Source organism: Mustela nigripes, chromosome 3, assembly GCF_022355385.1.
Source record: "Mustela nigripes isolate SB6536 chromosome 3, MUSNIG.SB6536, whole genome shotgun sequence".
In the NCBI taxonomy this organism is placed as follows: domain Eukaryota; kingdom Metazoa; phylum Chordata; class Mammalia; order Carnivora; family Mustelidae; genus Mustela; species Mustela nigripes.
The window spans coordinates 133,214,252-133,239,729 of NC_081559.1; the positions used below are offsets into that span (position 1 = coordinate 133,214,252).

At 37.5% G+C, this 25,478-nt stretch overlaps 1 protein-coding gene across 1 annotated transcript in view; it reads right to left on the reverse strand.

The window, feature by feature from the left end:
* Positions 1-25,478, reverse strand: part of CPA6 (carboxypeptidase A6) — an 88,969-nt gene that overhangs the window by 52,479 nt on the left and 11,012 nt on the right. Inside the window, exons 3-5 of the mRNA XM_059395512.1 lie at positions 23,597-23,711; positions 21,420-21,521; positions 18,733-18,837 (exon numbers count right to left, since the gene is read on the reverse strand). Of these exons, the coding sequence (XP_059251495.1) occupies positions 18,733-18,837; positions 21,420-21,521; positions 23,597-23,711 (322 nt within the window). The remainder of the gene's footprint in view (positions 1-18,732; positions 18,838-21,419; positions 21,522-23,596; positions 23,712-25,478) is intronic.

Consider the following 25,478-nt stretch of genomic DNA (forward strand, 5'->3'; position numbering starts at 1 on the left):
CTCAGGTCATGATCTCAGGGTCCTGGGATCGAGTCCCATATCGGGCTCTCTGCTCAGCAGGGAGCCTGCTTCCTCCTCTCTCTCTCTGTCTGCCTCTCTGCCTACTTGTGATCTCTCTCTATCAAATAAATAAATAAAATCTTTAAAAAAAAAATTCAAAATAAAGAAAATTCTTAAATCACATATATATTGCTTTGGAAAATTTAATACTTAAAACTTCAGTTTTCTTTTACATATAGTTAAGTAGCATCTCTGAACACATCATAAACAGCATTGGCATTTACATGATGAGAATGCTGTTCACAGAGAGCAGTCCAATAATATGTTAGAAACTATCACTATATTAGAAATAATGAAAATATAGGGAAATGCTCAAGAACATAAGAGTTAAATACAACTTTACTGAATCTAATTTAAATATATAGGTGATTAGCACAAGTTAATAAATGTTAATACAATTCTCTTTTACTTCAAGACTCAATAATAATTTTTTGGCTACATAGCTTCTGTAGAATTTTCATACTGCTTGAAGGTCTAATGCCGCAAACGAGAGGAAAATTCCTGGTATGTGAGTGAACATATTGTAGAGTTTTGATTTCCTATAATTAATGGAGGTTCCCCAATGCCTGGAGGAAGTCTGCTGGGGATGGTAAAGTTATATGGTTAGCTACATTTCTTCCATAAAGTTAGGCAGATGTGGCTTTCTGTGCCATGCTAGTGAGGAAGAGAGAGGAGATGGAAGGAAACAGAGCTGGGGCAACAGGGCAAGAAAGGGCAGGGAAAAGTCATGGTAATTTCTCTTCCTCCCTCTTACCTGACCACAGCTCATTTATTTCAGTCCAAACTTGGGAAGTCTCACCTTTTCCAAGCATGGATCATGTTAGCACCGGACTATGCTAGAGATCTGCTGGGAAACTTTCTCATCTTATCCTGCCTTTTCCTCCTCCAATGCAAGTGACCACCATGCTTTTGTATTGAAAAGAATATTACTAACTTCTTTTTAAAAATCACAATATATTTGAAGCAAATAGAAGAGCAGACCAATATTACGTCTATGTGCCCACCAACTACCTCTTGTCATATTTATTAAACCTTTTACAGAGAAATTGAGACATTATACATAAAACAAAGCTCCCTTTTTTAGTATACCCTGATCTGTTTTCCTCTTCTCTACCAAGGTAATCACTACCCTAACTTTTGCATCATCATTCATTCCCATGCATGATTTTATGTTTTCTTATATGTACATGGATGCAGGAACAATATATAATATTGTGTATGCTTTGAAATTTTATGCAAATGAGATCCCGATATATCAATCAAGTCTGTTCTTCTCCCCAAATTTTTGGCACTTAAGTTGATTTATAAATTTTAATAACACAATTAAATGGTATTCCATTATAATTAAATCCACAATACATTGATTCCCTATTTTGTTGGTGGAGAGTTAGGTTACTTTCATTGTTACAATATTGCAGTGAACATTCTTGCACATTTCTCCTAGACATGTGTGAGAGTTTCTTTGCTACAAATCTAGGAAGGGATTTGGTGGGCCATGGATTTATATGCCCTCCACTTTATTAAATGCTGTTTCTCTCTCAATTAGTAAATACTTTCATCTGCAGTGAATGTGAATTCCCATTGTTCTACAACTTTCCCAACCTTTGATATCATTGAGGTTTTAGATAAAAAAAAAAAAAAATCTAATGGATGCTTTTGTTGTTTTACTTTGCATTTCCCTCATTACAAATTATATTGAACAGCTTTTATATAATAGGTGATTCCATAAGTTGCTCACTAATTTTTGCCCATTTAAAAAATTAAACTCTATTTATTCTTTTTACCTTCTGGATAGAAACCCTTTGTTTGTTTCTATGCATCATGGACACCCTCCTTTTTTTAGCTTATTGATTCCTATTTTCATCATATCCTTGTTATACATAAACTTTGATCACAATTGTACATATTAAGTTTTATTTAAGAATTCACCTCTGCCTTAATATCATAAAGACATTATCCTGTATTTTCTCCAAATAGTTGTTCTAAAATTGTTTTCAAATATAAGTCTTAAAACCCCTGGAAATGACTTTTTTTTTTTTTTACATGATGTGAGGTTGGGATTTATTTATTTTTCTGCTATGGAAGACTAACTATGCCACTATACTGGTTCATCTCTCCAGTGAGTTCACATACCACCTCTGTACAATGTCAAGTTTTCTTGTGTGTATGGAATTGGTTTAATGCACCCTGGTTTATGTCCATTTACCAAAACCACACTATGGTTTAGATAGCATCTGTTCAGTTTGGTAGGATGTGCCTCTTCATGTTGTTCTCCTTCAAAATTGCTTTGGCTATTTCTGATCAGCCTCCTTTCACACTTTTTTAAAAATTAAGGTTGAGCACACTCAAGATGTCTTTTATTATGCTAGGTTATTTTTGTCATTAATGGATGTTGAATTTTAGCATGTAATCTTTCTTCATACATTAACACAATGTTATATAGTTGTTATACATTGTTAACACAATGTCATATAGTTGTTACAATCAATTTTAATTTGTAATTTTCTATTGTTAAATCATCCTTGTATTCCTTGGATAAGCTCCTTTGGTTATGATATGTATTCTTGTTATATTAGCTGGATTCAGGTCGCTAATATTTACATCTATATTCCTGAGATAGACCTGTAATTTCCTTTCTTATTTTGTCTTTGTCTGGTTTTGGTATCAGGGTTATATTACTCATTATTTGGGGAGCAAACTGCCTAGGCCTGGAGCAAAAATTAAATATAAAATGAAGATACAATAGGAAAGATTATATCTTTACTTTTCTGTTTTGTTGGTTTCTGCCCTGTGTTGTTTTTGCTAATTCTCTTTTTTCTGTTCTAATTTGAGTTGAAAGCTTAGCTCATTAATTTGGAGGTCTTAGTCTTTTGCAATATATTTATTTGAAACTACAAATTCTTCTTCAGTATTACCTTAGCTACATTTCATATGTTTTGATATACAATAGTTTTATTTCCACTTCATTGTAAATATTGAACATTTTCCTTCATTTCTTTAAACATGTTATATTTTTAATTTTAAAATGTGAATTTTTTTAAAGCCACATTTTCATAAATACTTTCTAACAACTGCATTACAGTCAGAAAATTTGGTCTATATGATATAGGCTCTTTAGTATTTCTTGAACTTGCTTTGTGGTCTAGTATATAGTCAATTTTTGTAAATGTTTCAGTTGGACTTGAAAAGAATATGCATTCTCTAATTATTGGGTATGGATTCTAAATGTGTTTACTAGATTAAGTTTGTCTATTGCTTATATCAACCGTATTCTTGCTAAATATTTGCCTGTTTTCTTAATCACTGAGAGTTGTGTTAAAAAACATCACTTTAGATTTGTTATTTTTTTCTTATAATTTTGTAAAATTTTGTTTTATTTATTTTGTGGTCATTAACATAGACTCATTTTAAAGCTCTTTATAGTCAAATTACGTATTAAATTAGAAAATTGTTTTCTAGTAAACTATTCTGGAGTGGATTTAATTTTCAGGACTTGCTAGAACATGTTCTTTCTCTGAGAAACAGGGTGTCATTGTATTGCATATGCTTTATTTGTGATTTTTATAACTCTCTAAGAATTGTAGCCATTCCCCATCTGGCCAGACAAAGGGAGAATAATCACAATGTATTGACTGTTCAATCCTGAATAGGACAATTGAGAGATCTCGTTGCTTGAATGCTTTAAGTAGTAGGACAGATCATTTCTCTTTTGTAGTTAAAGAAACGTTTCTAGAAAAAAAGATGACCATGGGACTATTTCCTATTATTCTAACATATGATAACCAAGCGGGTGTGCTTTCCTTCTAATGTGTGGGACTCTTTTTAGCAATCAATTTATACCACCCAAACACACAGGAAAGGAGATGCCTACTTATCAAGTTCCATCGGGACTTTATGAGTTTAATTTCTAGACTACTATCTTTCCTTAAGAGGAAGACTAGTAATTGTGATTTGAAAACCAGTCACAAAACAATGCATCCCATGCCTCAGTGTGGCAGCCTTTAGGTACTACACTTACCTCATCAATTTATTTAAAAATACTTTGCCAAAAAAAAAAAAAAAAAAAAAAATCAAAGAAGTCCTGAATATTATCTTGTTAGGAAAATATGTTTGGTATTAGGTTAGGGAATTTCTGAAGAGAGACAAAGAATGAATCTATTTGATATTCATCACCTGCTAAGACTATTTTGATTTCTCCTTAAGTATTTATCATATACCCAAATTCACCAAATAAATGTTTGTTAAATTTGAAGGCAAATTTTCCAATCACTAAAGTCTTTGTGTAATGTGACAAAGTTAGGCTAAAGAATTTCCCTCCTTTTCACAGTTTTTGGATTTGATTGAAAATTGTTTCTTAGACCCCTACTACAACCTGAAATGTTAGAGATTTTTTTTTCCCTTAGAATTGTTGTTACTGAGTTTAAAATAGACAGCATTTAAATTCTTTGTTTTTGTTTTTGTTCTAGACTCACTATAGAGGATGCAAGAATAATAACCATCTTCAACAAAGGGCACACTGGGAGAAGAAGGCGTGTTACAGCTGAGGCCAAAGGAAGAGCACAATCATCAGTCAAGCTGAAGAATATCCTTACTTGGACTGAAGTAAAACTGTTTAGGTTGGAAAAGAGTTGTAGTACCAAAGGAGGTACATCTCAACACAAAGGAAGTACCTAAAATTTAATACAAGGAAAATTAATTAGAGCAAGATAATTTCTAGAGAAAATTTCAAGAGGGAGTTTGATCTATAAAGATATTTGATGTCTTGCTGTGAGAAGCTCATTATATACAAAATGGTAACTAAATAATAGTTTGAAAGCAACACAAGCAGAAATGTTCTCTGAATGAAGGATGGAGAACTGGAAAATCATACGGTAATCCTTCAAATTCTAGTTACTTTCATATGAACATATACTTAGAACTCCCCAGGGATTGATCTAACAGGAAAAGTGATGACTGAAAAAATATACATTTTCTAATAAAATATAAATATTTGAAATGTTTTGTGTCACTGGCAGGATTACAATATCTGGTGCATGTCCATTTTACTCTTTCATAATACCACATCTCATTTGTAGAATTTTTTTTTTAAAGATTTTATTTATTTATTTGTCAGAGAGAGTGAGCACAGGCAGACAGAGAGGCAGGCAGAGGCAGAGGGAGAAGCAGGCTCCCCGCTGAGCAAGAAGCCTGATGTGGGACTCGATCCCAGGACCCCGGGGTCATGACCCGAGCCAAAGGCAGCTGCCCAACCAACTGAGCCACCCAGGTGTCCCTCGTTTGTAGAACTTTTATGCTGAGATTGTCTAATAACTTTTATGCTGAGGTTGGTGGTATTTACTCAGGAACAAAAGAGTAGAGACCAGGATCAACTTTGTGGCATTAGTAAAATCTTCTATATAATACTCTTATACCTTGTAAGAGAAAGTGCAGGCGTCCTTAGTTTGTGAGGTTCCAGTATACACAAATTTCAGTTATCACAGTTTAGTTAATTAATGTTAGTCCTCCAACAAGTGCAGTTCAAATTTTAGTTTCCAGTGTTAGATCTTTCATTTCCAAATCATTATGTAAATAACAGATGCACATCAACAATTGTGGCTGGCTTTTAAAGTCTGTCAGTGGGTGACTGGTCACTGTGCATCTGGTTTTCAACTCACACACAGACAGCAAGGAGTGTAGCTATGTTGCCCTCTTGTTTCCCTGTATGTGGCATTTTATAAAAATGGAAAATGGTAGGAGGGGATGGGCCAACTGTAGGCGCCTGGTTAGCCAGAGGGAGCTGTTTGGTTGTAAACTTAGGTTGACCCCGCCCCTCCCAGAGGAACTTACTTGCAAACCCCAGATATAGGGGCAGGCCAGGCCGATGGAGACATCCAATCAGTGGGGTGCGCATATATTTACTGTGGTAAATTGAAATTCAACTGGTCAACCGTATTGCCGACCTAGCATGACTGTGCAGTTTTCCCTGTGTACTGCAATCTCATTGGCCACCTGTGTGTGGGCTGGGCTCAACCCCACCTCTATAAAAGTTAGTCTGTAAGGCTGGGAAGCGGTAGTCATTGGGAGCGTCATGGTTGTCGGGAGCATTGTGAGCAGGGTTGTCGGGGAGCGGCCGCAGCCCGCTAGGGGAGTCATCAGGGTCGGTGTTCTGGTCGTCATTGCCTCTTTGTAAGAGATGGCCCCGACTGGTTGGTTTGATTTTTGGTGCTTGGCATGAGATAAAGCTTTGCTTGACTTTCGCTTTGTATCAGTCTCGTTCCTTTGATCATGGACCCTAACATCAAGAAAGATTAGAGTGCAGCAGAAGAATGGAAAGTGATAATGTAGAGGTGAAATTTAAATCAAATGTAAATAGAGTTATAGATGAAATAGCTGACAACAGGAATGTTGACACTGCCACCATTCAACTCTAGATATGCAGCCAGAGGAACATAATGAAGACAAACTTGTGGACATAAATGAGAAAAGTGGCTGTGATGAAAAGGGGAAAATGTCCCATAAGAAAAGATGCTGTCAACATTTCACATTAAAGGAACTCTCATAGATATTTTATGATGTTGAAAGTGAAAAGGAAAAAAATATTGGAAGCTAATACGAATCAAGAAAGGAATATGGCCATTTGCCACAGCATAAAAAAAATATGCTAACATCATGTAGTTAAATAATGACAAGGCAAGCACTATCCAGATTACCCACAATAGCTTTTTTTTGGACAAAGAAATAGGAATATTTTTAATGTGTTAAATCATTCTGTAATAAATATTAGTTTTACTATTTCTTTTTTTTTTTTTTTAACTTGAGAGAGAGACAGTGAGAGAGAGCATGAGCGAGTAGAAGGTCAGAGAGAGAAGCAGACTCCCCATGGAGCTGAGAGCTCGATGCGGGACTCGATCCCGGGACTCCAGGATCATGACCCGAGCCGAAGGCAGTCGTCCAACCAACTTAGCCACCCAGGTGCCCCTCTCATTGATTTTTTAAGATAGCATATGATCTCCCTGATATGAGAAGTTGAGAGGCAACGTGGGGGGTTTGGGGTGTAGGAAAGGAATAAATGAAACAAGATGGGATTGGGAGGGAGATAAACCATAAGAGACTCTTAATCTCAATACTGAGGGTTGCTTGGGGGTAGGGGAGTAGGGAGAGGGTGGTTTGGTTATGGACATTGGGGAAGGTATGTGCTATGGTGAGTGCTGTGAAGTGTGTAAACCTGGCGATTCACAGACCTGTACCTTGGGGCTAAAAATACATCATATGTTAATAAAAAAATATTTCTGTGGCTTCAGCATGAATGGCCACTTTTACAGTTCTGTACTACTTGGAAGAAAAACAAGAACTGACTGTAGAAACAGTGCCCAGAACTTCTCAAATCCTGGATAGTGGAGTAAAATGGATGCAATGGATTTAAATTTAATTAAATAGAACAAACATTAACATATTCCCTGCTATGCATTAAGACATTTTAAATTGAATATAAGGGTGAGAGAGCTGGGTTGGAAGATGCAGAGAATTAAAGAGAAGATTGGAGAGGATGAGAGGATGGGAGAATATGGTAAGTTAAAGGTACTAAAAGACTGATGGAAAACAAAATATTGTAATTGCCTAGAGTGGTAATAAACAAAGTCAGACGACTTAAAAATGCAGGTCATTTTTAGAAGGTGAACTTTTTTTTATTATGCAATTAAGAGCAAAGACTTGTTTACTCAATTCATTAAATATTTGATCTAGGTGTAGAGAAATGCAACAGATTTCTGCACATTGATTTTATATCCTGTGACTTTGCTGAACTGATGTATGAGTTCTAGCAATTTTCAGTGCAGTCTTTAGGGTTTTCTACATAGAGTATTATGTTGTTTGCATAGAGTAAATTTTCACTTCTTCCTTGCCAACTTGGATGCCTTTTCTTTCTTTTTGTTGTCTCACTGCTGAGGTTAAGACTTCCAGTTTTGTGTTAAATAGTAATAGTAAGAGTGGACATCCCGGTCTTGTTCCTAACCATAGAGAAAAGGCTTTCAATTTTTCTCCATTAAGGATAATATTAACTATGGATCTTTTGTATGTGGCCTTTATGATGTTGAAATATGTTCCATCTAACCCTACTTTGTTGAGGGTTTTTGTCAGGAAAGGATACTGTATTTTGTCAAATGCCTTATATGTATCTATTGAGAGGATTATATGGTTCTTACCCTTTCTTTTATTAATATGGTATTGATGATTTGGGAGTATTGAACCACCCCTGCAGCCCAGGAGTAAATCTCACCTGATCATGACAAATAATTCTTTTAACATACTGTTGAATTTGACTTGCTAGTATTTTATTGAGAATTTTTGAATTCATGTTCATCAGTAATATTGGCCTGTAATTCTTTTTAGTGGGTCTTTGGTTTTGGAATCAAGGGAATGCTGGCTTCATAGAATGAGTTTGGAAGATTTTCTTTCATTTCTGTTTTTTGGAACAGTTTGAGAAGAATATGTATTAAGTCTTCTTTAAATGTCTGGTAGAATTTCTCTGGGAAGCCAGTTGGCCTAGGACTTTTGTTTGTTGTGAGATTTTTGATTATTGATTCAATGTCTTTGCTGCTTATGGGTCTATTCAAATTTTCTCTTTCTTCCCATTTCAGTTTCAGTAGTTGGTTAAGTTTCTAGGACTTTGTCCATTTCTTCTAGGTTGCCCGGTTTGTTGGCATATAATTTTTCATAGTATTCTCTTACAATTGTTTGTATTTCTGTGGTGTTGGTTGTGATCTCTCCTCTATCATTTGTGATTTTATGTATTTGGGTCCTTTCTCTTTTCTTGTTGATAAGTCTGGCTAGGGGTTTATCAGTTTATTAATTCTTTCCAAGAACCAACTCTTAGTTTCATTAATCCATTCTACTGTTTTTTTTTTTAAAGATTTTATTTATTTATTTGACACAGAGAGAGAGAGGGGGAGGGAGAGAGAGCAAACATAGCAGGGAGAGTAGCAGGCAGAGGGAGAGGGAAAAGTGGGCTTGATCCCAGGACCCTGAGATCATGACCTCAGCTGAAGGCAGAGGTTTAACTGAGTGAGCCACCCAGACACTCCTCCATTCTACTGTTTTTTTTTTTGTTGTTGTTGTTGTTAATTGTTTCCATATAATTTATTTCTACTTTAATCTTTATTATTTCCCTTCTTCTGCTAGCTTTAGATTTTATTTGCGGTTCCTTTTCTAACTCCTTTTTGTATAAAGTTAAGTTGTTTATTTGAAACTTTTCTTGCTTCTTGAGGTAGATATACACTGCAATACATTTCCCTCTTAAGACTGCTTTTGCGGCATCCCAAGGATTTTGGGTTGTCACACTTTCATTTTCATTTGCTTCATGTATTTTTAAAAATTCTTCTTTAATTTCCTAGTTAACCCATTTATTCTTTGGTAGGATGTTCTTTAATCAATAATGAAGTAGCAGAAAAAGAAATAAAAAAATTGATCCCATTTGCAATAGAACCACAAAACAACAAGATACCTAGAAATAAATCTAACTAAAGAAGTAAAAAGATCTATACTCTGAAAATTATGGATTCTACTCATGAAAGAAATTGAAGAAGAAGCAAAGAAATGGAAAATCATTTCAAGCTCATGGATTAGAAGAACAAACATGATCAAAATGTCTTTAAGACATTTTGCAATCCCTATCAAAGTATCACCAGCATTTTTCACAAAGCTAGAACAAATAATCCTCAAATTTATATGGAATCACAGTAGGCCCCAAATAGCAAAAGAAATTCTGAAAAAGAAAAACAAAACTAGAGGAGTCATGATTCTGGATTTTAAGCTATATTACAAAGCTGTAGTCATCAAGACAGTATGGTACTATAACAAAAACAGACCCATAGATCAATGGAACAGAATAGAGAATGGAGAAATGGACCCACAACTAAATGGGCAACTAATCTTTGGATTAGTTTGTAGGAAAGGATATCTGATGGAAAGAAGACAGTCTCTTTAACAAATGGTGTTAAGAAAACCAGATAGCAACATGGAGAACAATGAAACAGGACCACGTTCTTACACCACACAAAAACAAATTCAAAATGGATAAAAGAACTAAATGTGAGACAGGAAGGCATCAACATTTCAGAGAAAAACACAGGCAGAAACATCTTTGACATTGACCATGGCTATCAACTTTTTACTAGATACATCTCTAGAGAAAAGGAAAATAAAAGCAAAAATAAACTATTGGGACTTCATCAAGATAAGCTTCTGAACAGTGAAGGAAATAGCAAAACTAAAAGGCAATTTACAGAATGAGAGAAGATATTTACAAATGACATAACTGATAAATCGTTACTAGTCAAAATCTACCAAGAAGTTATCAAACTTGACACCCAAAAAACAAATAATCCAGTTAAGAAATGGGCAGAAGACATAAATAGACATTTTTCCAAAGAAGACATCCAGATGACTTACAGACACATGAAAAGGTGCTCAACATCACTCATCATCAGGAAAATACAAATCAGAATCATGATGAGGCAGCATCTCACACCTGTCAGAATGACTAAAACTAATATCACAAAAACCCCCCAGGTGTTGGTAAGGATATGGAGAAAGGGGAACCCTCTTGGATTGTTGGTGGGAACACAAACTAGTGCAGCTACTCTGGAGAATAGTATGGAGGTTCTTTAAAAAGCTAAAAAATAGATCCTATAATCCCAGAATTGTACTACTAGGTAATTTACCCAAAAGATACACAAATACAGATTCGAAGGAGTGCATGAACCTTGATGTTTATAGCAGCATTATCAACAATAGCCAAACTATGGAGAGAGCCTAACTGTCCATCAACTGATGAGTGGATAAAAAAGAAGCAGTACACACACACACACACACACACACACACACACACACACGGAACATAACTCAGCCATCAAAAAGAATGAAATTTTACCATTTGCAATGATATGGATGGAGCTAGAGTGTATTAAGTTAAGTGAAATAAGTCAGTCAAGAAAGACAACTGCCAAATTATCTCATTCATATGTAGAATTTAAGAAAGAAAACAGATTAACAAGAGGGAAGGGAGAAAGAAAAAAAGAGAGAGGGAAACAAGCCATAAGAGACTTAACAATAGAGAAAAAATGGGGTTGATGGAGGGAGGTGGGTAGAGGATGGGCTAAATGGGTGATGGGTATTAAGGAGGACATTTGTTATGATGAGCTTTGGGTGCTGCATGTAAATGATGAGTCACTGACTTCTCCAGAACCAATACTGTACTGAATGTTAGCTACCTAAATTTTAAATTAAAAAAAAATGTGACCTAGGCTTAATAACTGTCTCAATTACTTATTTATTCCATAGTTTTGGACATTTTATACATACAATATAAGTTATCTTTAAAAGGCTTATTTTTAGTGGTTCATTTTTGAACCAAAACTGAGTTTCACACTTACATTAGAGGGAATTTATTTTTACCTTTAGTAACCAGGAAGACATAAAGAGACTGAAAGAGATGCTTATCCAAAGATGTATTCCTTAGAATGCTTTTGGATCCTGGGACAAAGAGCCTTCACATTCTGGAAAGCTTCCTGGTTGGAAGACTTCTTACACAACTACCAAGTCTTCTGTAAAGCTCCATCCTATACCCATAACCCACCATACTCTCCAAATAGTGCTATTTACCATGCTCAGAATCATCATCTGTTCTTAGAAATAACCCCCTTCCCTGAAAGTCTCCACTCCTAGTTTTGGCTATTTAGATAATCTATTTAAAACCTCTGAATCACATGTCAGATTTTGGGACCAGAATTAGCCATCACTGGTGCCAAGTATAGATGGGTGGGAATGTGTAATTGAGATGGTTTTCCAGTGTAATGGGCTGGACCTGGAAGGGTGAGTATTCAAATTAGGTAGGAGCAGAGGAATATAGTGACTTACCTATAAATCACTAAGAGGATTTTTCTTTAAAAAGTTTTTTATGTGTACTTCCATCTTTCTCTGACAGAATCAAATTAGATTCACCTATATCATAGTTCTTCAAAGTCTGAAAGAACTTTCCATTTCTGACTATTTTTGTCTCAATTTTCCCTTGGATCATCACAAATTTTCATTTTATCTTTGGTATGCCACTGAGTTAAGTAGAATTCAACCACTAACTCTAAAATACCTGTAGGAATATATGAACTCATAAACGAATTCAAGAATGAAATGCATTCAGTGTTGGATGGGTTAAATTTGTTTTAAACTTCTGCTTAATATAGAAAATTTGGAAAATTCAGAAAAGTATGAAGAAAATAAAAATCCCTCATAATTCTTTTAGTATTTAGCATATTGCTCATATGTATATATTTCTGATACAAATTTTACCATATTGAAATTATAACATCCATGCTGGTCTTTTATTTTTTGATAAATAATAATAAATGATAAGATTATAGTAGATAAAACATGTGATAAGATTATAATAAAAGATAAAACATGTCATGGACAGTTTTTCTTATCATTAAATACTCCTCTATAATGTTCTCATTAAGTCAGAGCTGTCAATCATTTCCTTTATGACTTTCTCCTTTGTTTTTATGCTTGGGAAAGCCATTCTTACTTGGAAATCAAATATTTCCTCAGTCACTTTCTAAACATTCTACGATAAAAATGCTGGCAAAATTTGCCCCTGCAATGTAGAATTATTGAAGGCATAAATTAAGTGCTATGCATAACTCTGGGCATGTAAGACTAGCCATCGATAGAACTCAGGTACCCCTCACCCGCTCCGACTATTATCAGCTCCTGTTGCCAGGTACTGGTTTGCATTGGAGACTCAGGTACACCTCCCCCACCCCAACTACCCTCAGCTCCTGTTGCCAGGCACTGGTTTGCTTTGGAGACAGAACCCTCCTAGGGGTTCCAAGTAGTTACTAGTGGCCCATAGGACACTCACTGGTGATTGGAGACAAAGCCACCAGGCTCTTTAGAGGCCATCAAAATGTCTACCTACACAGCTCTCTGGAGCCACTGTGGGTTGTCCTGGAGCAGCTGTGGGCTGCTGGCTTGGTGATATATGAACTTTTGCCACATGTGCCACGAGTCTCTGGGTTTTGCTGGGAGATCCTGGTGTGCACTGCCGTGGTGGTGTTCCTAGGAAAGAGTGGACTCAGCTTAAGAAGAAGAAAGGGGCATTGTGCACAGAATGAAGTGTCTGGAAAAGACATAGAGACGACCGAACTGGAGGCACAAGCCTGTGGAGCCGTCACATCATCTGAGCAGAAGGCCAGTCCTCTCCAGTTACAGATTCTTGCTCTGGCTGCCCTGAATCAAGATGTCAGGTATTTTTCAGTGGAAAACGCTATGCACCTGGTGAAGGGAGTTCGGGAAAGGCTGTTGAAGAACCTCACCAGCTGACTGATGAAAATCCCATCTCTGGAGCAGCCCAGGAAGATCGAGAACCCCCTGCGAGGAAAATACCAGGAGGCTTCAAGGACAGTCCTGATCTGCAGGGAAGTGCAGAACCACCGGTTCAGGACATTGGCAGCTATGGACAGAGAGTGCAGGAAGAGGCAGGGGAGGCAGGCAGGCCCAAGCTTCCTGATGGAGGAGTGTGGTGGCAGGCCACCGGTGAGGGCCAGAGCCAATGCCACACCCTAAGCTAGATCATACTGAAGGTGATGCATCTGCTAGAGCTGCTTAGATCATCTGGAAGGTGGGGGCTCAAGGAGGCAGGTGGAGACTGGCTCCTCCTCCACTGACCATGTGTCCTCAGGGAGAGCCCTGTGAACAAAGGAAAGCCCTCCAGGGCACGGAAGAAGGCACCTCAGAGGAATGAAGAGCTCCCAAGAAACAAAACAATCCACCAAGCTGAGCAAGTATCTTTTCACCTGTGAAACACCTTCCTGGAAAGTGAGATTCAGAAGTTGCGCCTGAAGCTCGAGGCAGAGCCTCAGCTGTGCGAAGAGCACATCAAACACCTGGAGAGGAAGATGATGGAGGAGAAGGCACGCTGCCTGCAAGTGAAGAATGAACCTTACTGTGAAGGTGCACAGTAAGGCGGATGCTGCCCATTGGAACTTAGGCATCTACAGGTCCATGGCCCAGGACCTACAGGGAATGGCAGAAAATCTCTTCCTTGCATGACTGGGAGTGCCTCCTGTTGGAGAGGAGAAGTGAGGAGAGCCAGAAGGCTGTTCTGTGGGCAGAGAGGGAGTTCCAAAGGCTCCAGGCACAAAACTACTGCCTCAGGCAGAAGCAGGCCAACTCTGGGTCCAAGGTCCAGCCTGTCTCAGGGGGGCCTCCTGCTCCTGCTCTTCGGGGCACAGCCTCCAAATATCCTCAAGGGCCAAAGGCTCCCCTGAAACCCCAGAAGCCCAAGAAGGGAGTGAGGGTGCACTGGCCAGACTCCCAAGTTCTTGGGTCCCCTGCAGGTCTGATCTTCTTTCCCAGCAGTCATCAACACTCACAACCAGAGCACAAAAGTTCCTGTGCTTACCCCTTTAGCCATACCAATTGCTCCTTTTACTTGAGATCCACCCCATTATTGAACTGAAGCTACATATTCCCTATAGCGGTATGAGTGTGAGAGAATATTTTTCAATGTTAAGCATTAAATATATATATATATATATATATATATGTATATATATATATATATAATTGCTGATACTACTGCTAGTGATAATTGATTTTATTAAGGGATTCTATGCCAAGCAATGAAGGGTTTTAAGTGTCTTTTACTGTCCCAATAACCCAGTGTGTCATATATGACTGTCATATATGACTTTTAATTGTCCCAATAACCCAGTGTGTCATATATGACTGAGGTTCAGAGAGGGGAAACAACTTGTCCCAAGATCACACAGCTAGTGAATTTCAGAGCTCCTGTCCCAAACCAGGGTTGTCTCATTATCAACTGCTGTGCAAATAACTTCTACTACTACTACTACTAGTACTACTACTACTACTTCTTCTTCTTTTGAGAGACAGAAAGGGGGAAGGCACACACACACATGCAAGTGGGTGAGGGGCGGAGGGACAGAGATACCTAGACAGGCTTTCCACTCAAGTGCAGAAGCGGACGTTGGGCTGGATTTCACAGATCATGGGATCACGACCTGAACCGAAATTGAAAGTCAGACTCTGAATTGACGGAGCCACACAGGCACCCTTGTGCAAGGAACTTCTAGGCAAGCTGCTGTAAAGATCCCAGAAGGGCTTGATAAAATTTTCTCCTAGTTCACGTCCTAGTAAGGATGCAAAAATTCTAGTGGTAGCTAGCTGAGGTAAAGTCCCATCAAAGCATGGAGGGCAGCCTTTAAGGGTCTCCAACGATTCCTATCTTGGGTCCACATTGTTTTGTGTTCCATACTCTACCTCTTGATTAGAGTCATGAAGTACTGACTCACTTCTAAAGGACAGAATATGTCAAAAGTGATAGGATGCCACTTCTGAGGTCAGTTTACAAAGAGACTGGTCTCCTTGTGGGCTTGCTCGCCCTCCCTCCCTCCCTCATCTGTTCCCAGGGAAGCCGCCTGCTCCTTGTGGGCTGTATGATGGAGAGGCCCATGTGGCAAGGATGAATATTTCCTGCTTACAGCAATGGAGGACCTCTGACTGCTAACAGCCACCTGAGTGAGCTCAAAAGCAGATTTTCCCCCAACAAGCCTAGAGATGACTGAAGATCCAGATGACATTGTGACTGCAGCCTTGTGAGAGATCCTGAGCCACAGGTACCTGGCTAGTTGCACCTGGCTGGCTGGCCCATAGAAACCATATCAGGTTATCAATGTTGTTGTAGGCCCTTTGGTTTGGGGAAAACATTCAAGAAGGACAGAAGTGTGAAGCCAAATGTTTGGCTTCTGACCCACCCTCCTCTCCTGGGGTTGAGATTCCAGGGAAATCAAGAGATGGTAGAAACTACTGAGAGATTAGGGTAAACAACGTAAGAAAGAGGACCTCTATTTTTTTCACCATGTATCTCTCTCAGAGGACATCCCCTCACTTGATCCTCCCATGCTGATATGTGGCAAGTGCAGGAGGAGACAACTGGCAGTGTAGACCCAGCCCTGTAGAGCCTCCTAGAACGCAGAGAAAGAGCCCAGAATTTCCCTGGTTCCCCTAGAGAAGGCACAGAAATTAGTGAGTTGAAAGCCTGGGACCTGGTTATTGGACTTCTGGGTTAGAGGGGAGATGGCCTGTGGAAGGGACACTGCCTGGAACCCCTCTTGGGCCAGATGCCTCCTGTCTGCTTTGGGAGACTGAGGATTAATAAGGGAATGAATTAGTGTAGAAGAGATGGTGTTCTAATGCTTGGCAGGTCTAAAGTTATTGACATCATTGACATTCCTTTTCTCCTTGTCCCCAGTACCACCATAAATGGGAAGGGGCCTTCAAAGAAGCAAGATGAGAGCATCTCTTAAAAGCCTGTCAAGTGTCAATATCCAACCACTCCAGTCACTTCCACCCCCTTGGCAGCCGCACTGCTTCCACAAGGTCACAGATACTAGTGACCTCTAAGGCTTCTTTTCCCAATTTCTGGTTGCTGCCCTGACTCAGAGGTGAAATTTAAGTGATTAAGTGGAGGAGCATGTGGGCAGCCTGAAACAGCGAGAGTGATAGGGGTGTGGAAAGAGTAGCAGAGGCATGGAAATGGCCAGAGCCATGTGCATGTTTGACGATGGCCTGGTGACAGAAGAATGAGGCCTTTCCCTTCTTGGGTGAAATGGAGCCTAATCTTAATCGATGCTTCTTTTTCTTCCTCTAAAGTCAAAAACCCTTGATTGACAGGCATTATATATGCCTCATCCTTTTTCCATGTTTATACTGTATTATCCTCTTTCTTGGAAACTTAGCTTGGATATTGGGTATCTGGCTGTACAGACTGTGCATTGTCAAAGTCCATGTGGTACCATTTATTTCCTATGAGATGATTGGACAAGTCTTCTCCCAGAAATCTTTCCACATCATTATCACTGGATTCTCATTATTCCTATTCATTAACTAATATTTGAAGATTGGTTAAATAAGTATTTTGTAGGTTTTGAGGATTTAACAATGAACAGGATAGTATCTACCCTTGGCATTGGTACAGGAAGAGACAGACAACTACATGAACCAGAAAAGTAAGTTTAGGTGTTGTAAAGAAGTTGCACATTGTGAGGGTAAGGTAAAATGTTTGGGACATACATTCCTACATCTTTTAACATAAGACCACAGTTTATTAACGACAGATGTTCTATACTTATCCATTTTTCTCCTTTTTCTTTTTGAAACTTAAGAAAGCAGGCAATATGTTGTATGTATAACAACAGATATTTAACACAAGGTAGGAGAGTTAATTTCTTAAAGATTTTACTTATTTTAGAAAAAGAGTGCTTGCATGATCAGGAAGAGGGGCAGAAGGGAAGGACAGAAGGAGAGGGACAAGCAGACTCCATACAGAGCACAGAGTCTGACACAGTGCTTGATTTCATGACCCTGTGATCAGACCTGAGCTGAAGCCAGGAGTTTCATGCTCAACTGAGCATCACACAGATGCTCCTGGAATTGATTTCTTATTAGATTTTGCATTTGTCCTACCAGGATGAAATTTTATTTTAAGAGAATATGAATTCCTTAATGCACTGAGTGGGAATTATTTAAAAATTTTTGTTATTACATCATATTTATAAAATTGAAAATATGTATGTGGGTATGGTAGTGGCAGGAAGCAGATTTTGCAAATTTAGTACATTTTTGACACTTATGAGGTATATTTTTCCAAGAGTAAGAGTGCTCTCAAAATCACAAACCTCAGCAGGGCACCTAATTTTTCCACAAAACACAGTGAAATAGAACTAAAATATTTAAAGATCTTTTGTGTTCTTAATGGTTCCCTACAAATAGAGGACTAAAGAAATTTGTAGGGTTATTTTATGGCTTTGAAACTTCATATCCTTAGACTTCTTCACTTTCATTACCAGTACTAGTGATTGATCTTAAGAATCTTCAAAACAAACCAAATAAGTTTGAAAATAACCATGGAAATCATTGCATTCTGGATGATGAATAGAAAATATCAAAACACATTAAGATGTTGGTCCATGAAGTTCCCTCCACTGACCCATGCTTGGAATAGGGACCCACTTGATACACTAGCCTCAGAAGACATAATTTAAATGAAACCTCTGATAAGAAATCACAATGAATCTTCAACCATCAGAATTACTGAAAAACAGCAAAACTGAGAATGTAAAATCCATAGACGCAAAGGGGCTTTGGTATTATATCACAGATCTATAGCAGGAAAGCAAAATGCAATTGTTTGCTCATCCCTTTATTGTTATAGCATATATGAGATCATTGTGATAAGTGGTACAGAATTTTCCAAGTTGGATATTGTATGAGAAACTGCTCTGGCGCACCATAAATTAGATGTTTAGCCTTTTACCATAAATCAGCTGCCTGGCTGGTTCCTAATTTATCCACAAACTAATAAATGCTCTGAAACTCTGATCCTTTCTTTTAATGAGGGCTGGTAACTCCAACCTCTGAGGACAGAGGCGAGGATAAACTGAGCCAGAGTAATGAGGGATTTTCAGAACCATGAAAGTAACCCACCAAAATCAAGGTGTTACCATTTAATCAGGTATTGCTGGCTTTAAGTTCCTAGTTTTGCTTCTTGAGCAGAATAAAAACACATGGGAAGCAACAGTTAGTTGAAATGGACATTGTATAAAGGATTTAACTTACTTCTTTTACAAACCACTGGCAAAAAGCAGGACCAATCCATTCTCTTGCATGAATACCACAGTCTATCCAGACAGCTCTTTTGTAAGTTTGTGATCTTCTGCCCAGCTGAAAACAAGAACATTCATAGTAACCAACTCAGGCTTTAATTTTTAAAGTCATTGATCAGCATGATTTAATAAGATTTCAGTGCAGTTCTTCACTATAGTTTGAGTCATTAGATAGCCCACAAAAAAGATACAGAAATTTCCTATCTATTTCTGAAGTCCAGGCCTGTTTATGCAGAAATAATAAATTTATTGCCTTAATTACAAATCTAACAGGAAAATAGACAAAAAGGGCAATCCCTTAAATAAGTTTTCTTCTCTTTTTAAAAGATTTTATTTATTTATTTATTTATAACAAGAACACGTGTGTGAGCAGGAGGAGGGGCTGAGGGAGAGGGAGAGAGAGAGAATCCCAGGTAGATTCCACACTGAGTGCAAAGCCCAATTTAGGGCTTGATCTCATGACCCCAAGACCATGACCTAAGCTGAAATCAAGAGCCGGATGCTTAACTGGTTGAGCCACCCAGGTGCCCCAAGTTTGCTTCTTCTTCAATATCGGATGTGATTGTTAAGTAAAAAGCTAAATTCCTCTTCCTCCTAACCTCCTCCTCCAAGAGAATCAGAATCACAAAGAGTATTTCTTTTTTTTTTAATATATTTTTTAAATTTTTTATTTTTTATAAACATGTATTTTTATCCCCAGGGGTCACAAAGAGTATTTCTTAAAGCAATAATTATGTTTTAAAAAATGTTTTTAAAGGATTTTATTTATTTGAGAAAGAGAGAGAGAGGGAGAAAGAGTGCAGGAGCAGGAGGAGGGTGACCAGAGCTGAAGGCAGATACTTAACTGACTGAGCCACCACGCACTCCAGCAATAATTAAGTTTTATTGCTGTACAAAGTCAAACTTTATTACAACACAAAATGGGAAAGCAAAGCAAATTGATTTCTAAAATCAAGTGACAGAGTTTTCTTTATAATCTCATTATATCAATATTACTTAAATGTGGTTTTTAACTCAATAACAAATAGGTAGCTATTAACATTATATTCATAGGGGACCTAGTTTTCATTCATTACTTCACTCAAGTAATACTTCAGGAAATCCTTTTTTGATACTGTGCTTGACACTGGAGATTCAAAGATGAAAAGACAAAAAGTTTATATGCTAATAAGGAGGGCAGATATGGGAACAATCAATCATTGTGATGTGGACATGCATAAGTTGCTTAGGGAGCATGGGGTGTAATGTCTAATTTTCCCAGAGAATAAAATAAGGCTTTTCAGGGGAGGAACACTTGAGTAGTTGGGTAGACTTGAAGCTTGCCCAGCAGACAAGTTGGAAGAAGGGATCTCAAGCTTGGAAGAGAATCTGGGCACATCCTCTTTGAAGAACTGTTTTGGGGGTATGAAGAAGAAATGGCAGTGAAAAGGGACACAGAGGCAGAAAATACATGAAATCCCTGGATCTTATGTAAAAGAGATAAGGCTTTATCGTGTATTTCATAGGAGAGGGGTATGTCTGTGAGACAGAGAGACAAAGGCACGGATGAACACAAGGTCATGCTGACAGTAGTGACAGATTAGAGTATGAGAGGGGCGAGGACAGGAACTTGAAAGGAACTCCTTACTGAATGCTTTATTGCAATAGTCCATGGAGAAGAGATCCAGAGATAAGTTAGGGCAAGAGTAGGGAAGACAAGAGAAGGAACTGGAGCAGATCCAAAAGATATTTAGAAGAGAGAATTGTCAGTTCTCAGTGGTATATTTAAAGGAAGTGGTAAAAATGAAGAGGAGGAATTTAGGGTGATGTTCATGCTTTTTGACTGCAGTCACAGAATGGTGCCATTCTGAGTCTGAGGTGCTTTTGTGAAAATTGAGATGAGAATGTCAAGTAGGTAAGGACATACGAATATAAAGCTCCAGAGAGTGGACCCCAACTAAATAGAAATTTCCAGAATTATTGTTGAAACCATGGGAGTGGAAGTGTCCATCTAGAGAAGTTGGTAGAGGGAGAGTATAGAGTCTGAGCAGAGAGTTCTGGGATCATCAGAACTCATGGGAAGGACATGGGGAGAGGAGCCAGTGAGTGAGACAGGAGGGTATGGTCAAAGACAAAGGAGGAGAACCAACTAGGAGTCATTGTTGGTCTCAGCAAGAGAAATTTTAGAAGAGCCATGGGGGTGAAGACCATTGAGTCAAGGTCTGAATGGAAGGTAAGGAAATAGAAGCAGTGATATAAAGAAAACTTTTCAGACGTTTGGCTGAGAAGAGATAGAGAGCGCTGGGTAAGTAGCTAGGAGAGAATGTAGGGTCAAAGACTGGGAAGGGCATATACTTTCTTATACATATACATTTATGTAGTTTTGCACTGGTTCACCTTAAGTAACACCAGCTCACAATAATTTTGAATGCCATTATTTTTAAGTGCATCAACAACTCTATGTTAGAAATAGCATTTCCTGGAATACTCAATGGCAAAATTTAAATATGGCCCAACAATCTAAGGGAAATTATCAGATGATATTAAATATGAGATGCTGCAAAAGACCATTTCATTTTTTCCCATAAGTCAAACTTGAAAAAGATGTTTACTAAATAAATAAATGTTTTTATGCTTGCTAAATAAAAAAATTGTTTTTACCTTTAAAACATATAGAGACCTTCCCTCATATGATTTTCCAATAGAGAACATGTGAATGAGACCTGAATGAGTTTTATTTAGATGACGCATCCAATTTTGAATCTAAAACAAATAAATGAAAACCATGTCAGACTCTCCCAGTTATGGAGCTTTCAGAGAGCAAAAGGTAACAAAAAGCAGCAATAAGTCTCAGGCTCAAAGAGTATACATGAGTATAAAACTGAACAAAAAGGGTGACCTCAGTGTTTGTGTGGGTGGTAGTATGTGGAAGTGGAGAGTAATATGAGGGCAGGTGGAATTTCTAATTAATAAATCTGTGGATTCAAAAAAAATCAGTTTCGTATTTTTAATTTTCCTTAAGATACTTAAAATTATATTTTATTTTCTGTCTTTACAAATAGTAGCTTTGTGTCTTTATATTGTCCCCTTTTTAATGCATACTTTCTACTACCATTTATCATTAGTATCTTGATGGCAGAGCTTTGTAGAAAATTAATCCATGTGTTCTGGATTCTTTTTGAAAACAAAAATTATTTCCATTTCCCTCCCAAGTACGTAAGAGGAAAAGAAATCAGGTTCATGAAAACTATGCAAACTACTTGAAAGGGTCTATTAAAGCCCCATATATTATAATTTGCCACTGAAAAGAAGATGCTAAGAAAAAGGCATTGTCTTCTGCATTTAAAGGTTATTCAAGTCACACATCAGAGGGCATACTCTGAATAATTTCCCCAGTAACGGCCATAAATTTGCATTGATCCCGTCACACACACTTATCTGTCATCAGAAGAAGGTATATTTGAGATGGATGAATAAGGCACTTAGAAATATGAATGACATTTCTGACTTAAAAGCTTTACAAGAAGTAAGGAAGTCACACAGAAGTGTCCCTTTAATCCATGGTGTGCAAGACAGTCTGTGCTGAAAAATTTAGATTTTGAGAAGTACCCAAGCTTTCTTTTCTTTCTATTCTTATTTAGTCTAATGAGCATACACATATATATATGTGTGTATATTTTATATATATATATCTTATATGTATATATGTATATATATGTATGTACATATCTACAGATATATTTAAAATTTTTTTCTAGTGCATTTTATAACACTTCCATGTGCCAAGCTAGCTAAAACCTTCCCATTGCTTCTAATTTCAAGCTTCTAAAACATATGTTGGAACATGAAATATATGAAAATAATTTTGAAAAAAAAGTCATTATCAAGATAACCAAATATTCTCCTTAGAATATAACAGGATCACATTAATTTTTTTTATGCCTGACATTCCTTTGCTCAATTCAGGGGAAGCTGGAAAATCTATGTACTTCTTCATTTATTTATTCTGTCATCTACTACCTACTTGGAGGTTCCTATTTGCTTGCCACTGGGGATATAGTGGTGAACAAGAAAGAAATAGCCTGCCCTCATTGAACTTGAAGCTTATGAGGAGAGAAAAGCATTAATCAAGTGGTCCTACAATTACATACATAAAAACTATGACAGATATCATATCCATGTGCTGTGGGTGCATGTAATATGCTGGGGTTGGAGGTGAGGAGTTCTAATTCCATATTCGAGAGTAGAAACAACCATCTTTTTGCTTGGGCTGAGATTCAAAGAGTAATTAGGTATTGTCTAGGTGACCAGTAAAGGATATAATGGTAGGAATGAGATTGCTGTAGAATGAATAATAGGAAGAATAAACAATAACATTTTTAAAGGCCCTGAGATTCTGCAAATAAAACTTGGCCTTTGGGAGGTCTCAACTTGTGCAGAAGCTATGTGGCAAGCATCAACGTTCACTCCACCCCCATCCAAATCACTGCCCTCAAACTCTGACTAGATCTACCTTCCATGGCTTTTTAGTTAAGGTTTTCAGAACTGCAATTATAGTACCATTACCTCACTTTTCCATTGCCCTTTCCATGTATTTTGGAGGGGTGGTTTGGGTAAAGCAAATGAAATCCAACTTATTTCCCTATTTCTTATAAAGTCTTAATAATGGAGGAGATGATGAACTGAGCTGGCTGGGCCATATAAGAACTTTATATATTCTTCATATGGCCCCTGCCTCTATCTTTATGCTTTTCTCCCAGCCATCAGACCTAAATGATAAAGATGTATTTATTAAAAAAAAAAAAAAACCAAAAACAAAAGCTCCTCTGATTACATACTTCTTCTAAGGAGTGATAAACTTCATAATTATATCCGGACAGGTATCTTCTATTTCTCTGGGTTCGTAAACTGCTTGCGTTTTCCAGTGTGTTCTGAAGATCTTCTATGAGGACCCTGGATTTGAAATGATAGACATGATGCAATCTGAATGGCGATCATATAAAATTTGAAAAGGAAATTATGCATTTATGAAAAAAAGGATAGCAAATATTGACATCTCTAAAAATATCAAATGTTGGGAAAATGTTCTCTTTTGGGAAATAGAAACTATTAAATTAGGTAAAGAACATAAAAGGTAAAATTACAGCTAGATATTCTCAAATGATAATAATTACTACCACTGACTGAACAGCTACAAGAACTGAATGATGGGTATGAGCATTTACATTTATTGAGTACCTATTTAGATACCATGTTACGTACTTCAGGTACACGAGCTGAGTTAAACACCCTATAAGGTAGATTTTTGTGTTACTTCCGTTTTACAGACAGGGAAAAATAAGCTCCCAAAAGGTTAAGAACCTGCCAACATCACTCTGCTAGGGAGTACAGAGCCAGAATTTGAACTCGGAACGTGAACCTGAATTCTAGTCTTTAGACTCTGAGTCCAGTGTAATATTATGAACCCCAAAACAAGACAACACACCACAAAAAAGTTTTCAAAAAGTTCAAAAAATGTTTGAATGTTTACAAAATTGAGCCATGGTATATTGTCATTGCATTATTTCTAAAGTGGACAGACCTTCTAAATACAAACAAGTGCAAATTGTTCCCACTCAAGGTAAGAGCAATTCCCCACATTTATCACCAGAAAGTTATGAAGCTCTGATGCTGATATATCTGTTTGTTTGGCAGCTCCTGATAGAACTACCATTGTTCCTATTAGAAAGGCAATGTTTCCCCAGGAGTTTCAGTACAAAGAGCTATGACTCTTAATTGATTAGATTCTTTATCATTTATCATTATCAATTGATAAATGACATGACATATTACCAGTCACATCATGAAATGTCCTTTCAGAAAATTGTTGAAATGATTCTAATGGAGAATTGCTCCTACAACGGATTTATCTTAATATTTTCTAGTCAAGTTTACTAGTGTTTTCACCAAAGTAGGAAAATTATAAAGTTTTTCATTTTCAAGTTGTATGGGATCGTTCTAGATGGATAATAACTTCTTTGAGGAATAAACTCTTAAGCATTTCAGTTTTCTTTTAAAGTCTCCAAGTGCCCTAAATAGAACTAGTTTTTGGATTCCTTAGTATTTGCCTATCCAATTAGGCTAGTGATTCTTAAGCTGCATTGCTTTAAAGTTACCTGTGAGCTTTAAAAAAATATGCCACACTGGGGCACCTGACTGACTCAGTTGGAAGAGTGTGTGACTCAGGATCTTGGAGTTGTGACCTGGGGTACCACTTTGGGTGTAGAGATTACTTAAAAATAAAAAAAAAAAACTTTAAAAATATACCACACGGGGCCCTACATAGATAAGAATATTTATGAATAAGTATCAGTCCTTTTTGAAAGCTCACCAAAGTGATTCTAACATACTGCGGGGATAAATTTAGGCTAAAAACTGGAAACCACTAACTCAGGTTCATTAAATCTAGAAAATCACTGGTATCTGTCCTCTCAAGTTCCATATTAAATGCAAATGAAGAGAATAGTAGAATATGGCTGACTTTTGTTTCCTTTTTCCTCTCCTGAGTGTCTGTACTGGACATGGTCAACTGCCTACTCTCCTTATGGATTTCCTGTACCGCAGGAAGTACAGTCTTGATTCTGGGTACAGATTTGTAAACACTGGTAAGATAGGAAGTTAAGAATGAGGCAGAGGCTGTCCAATTTTCCCAGCACCATTTATTGAAAAGGCTGTCTTTTT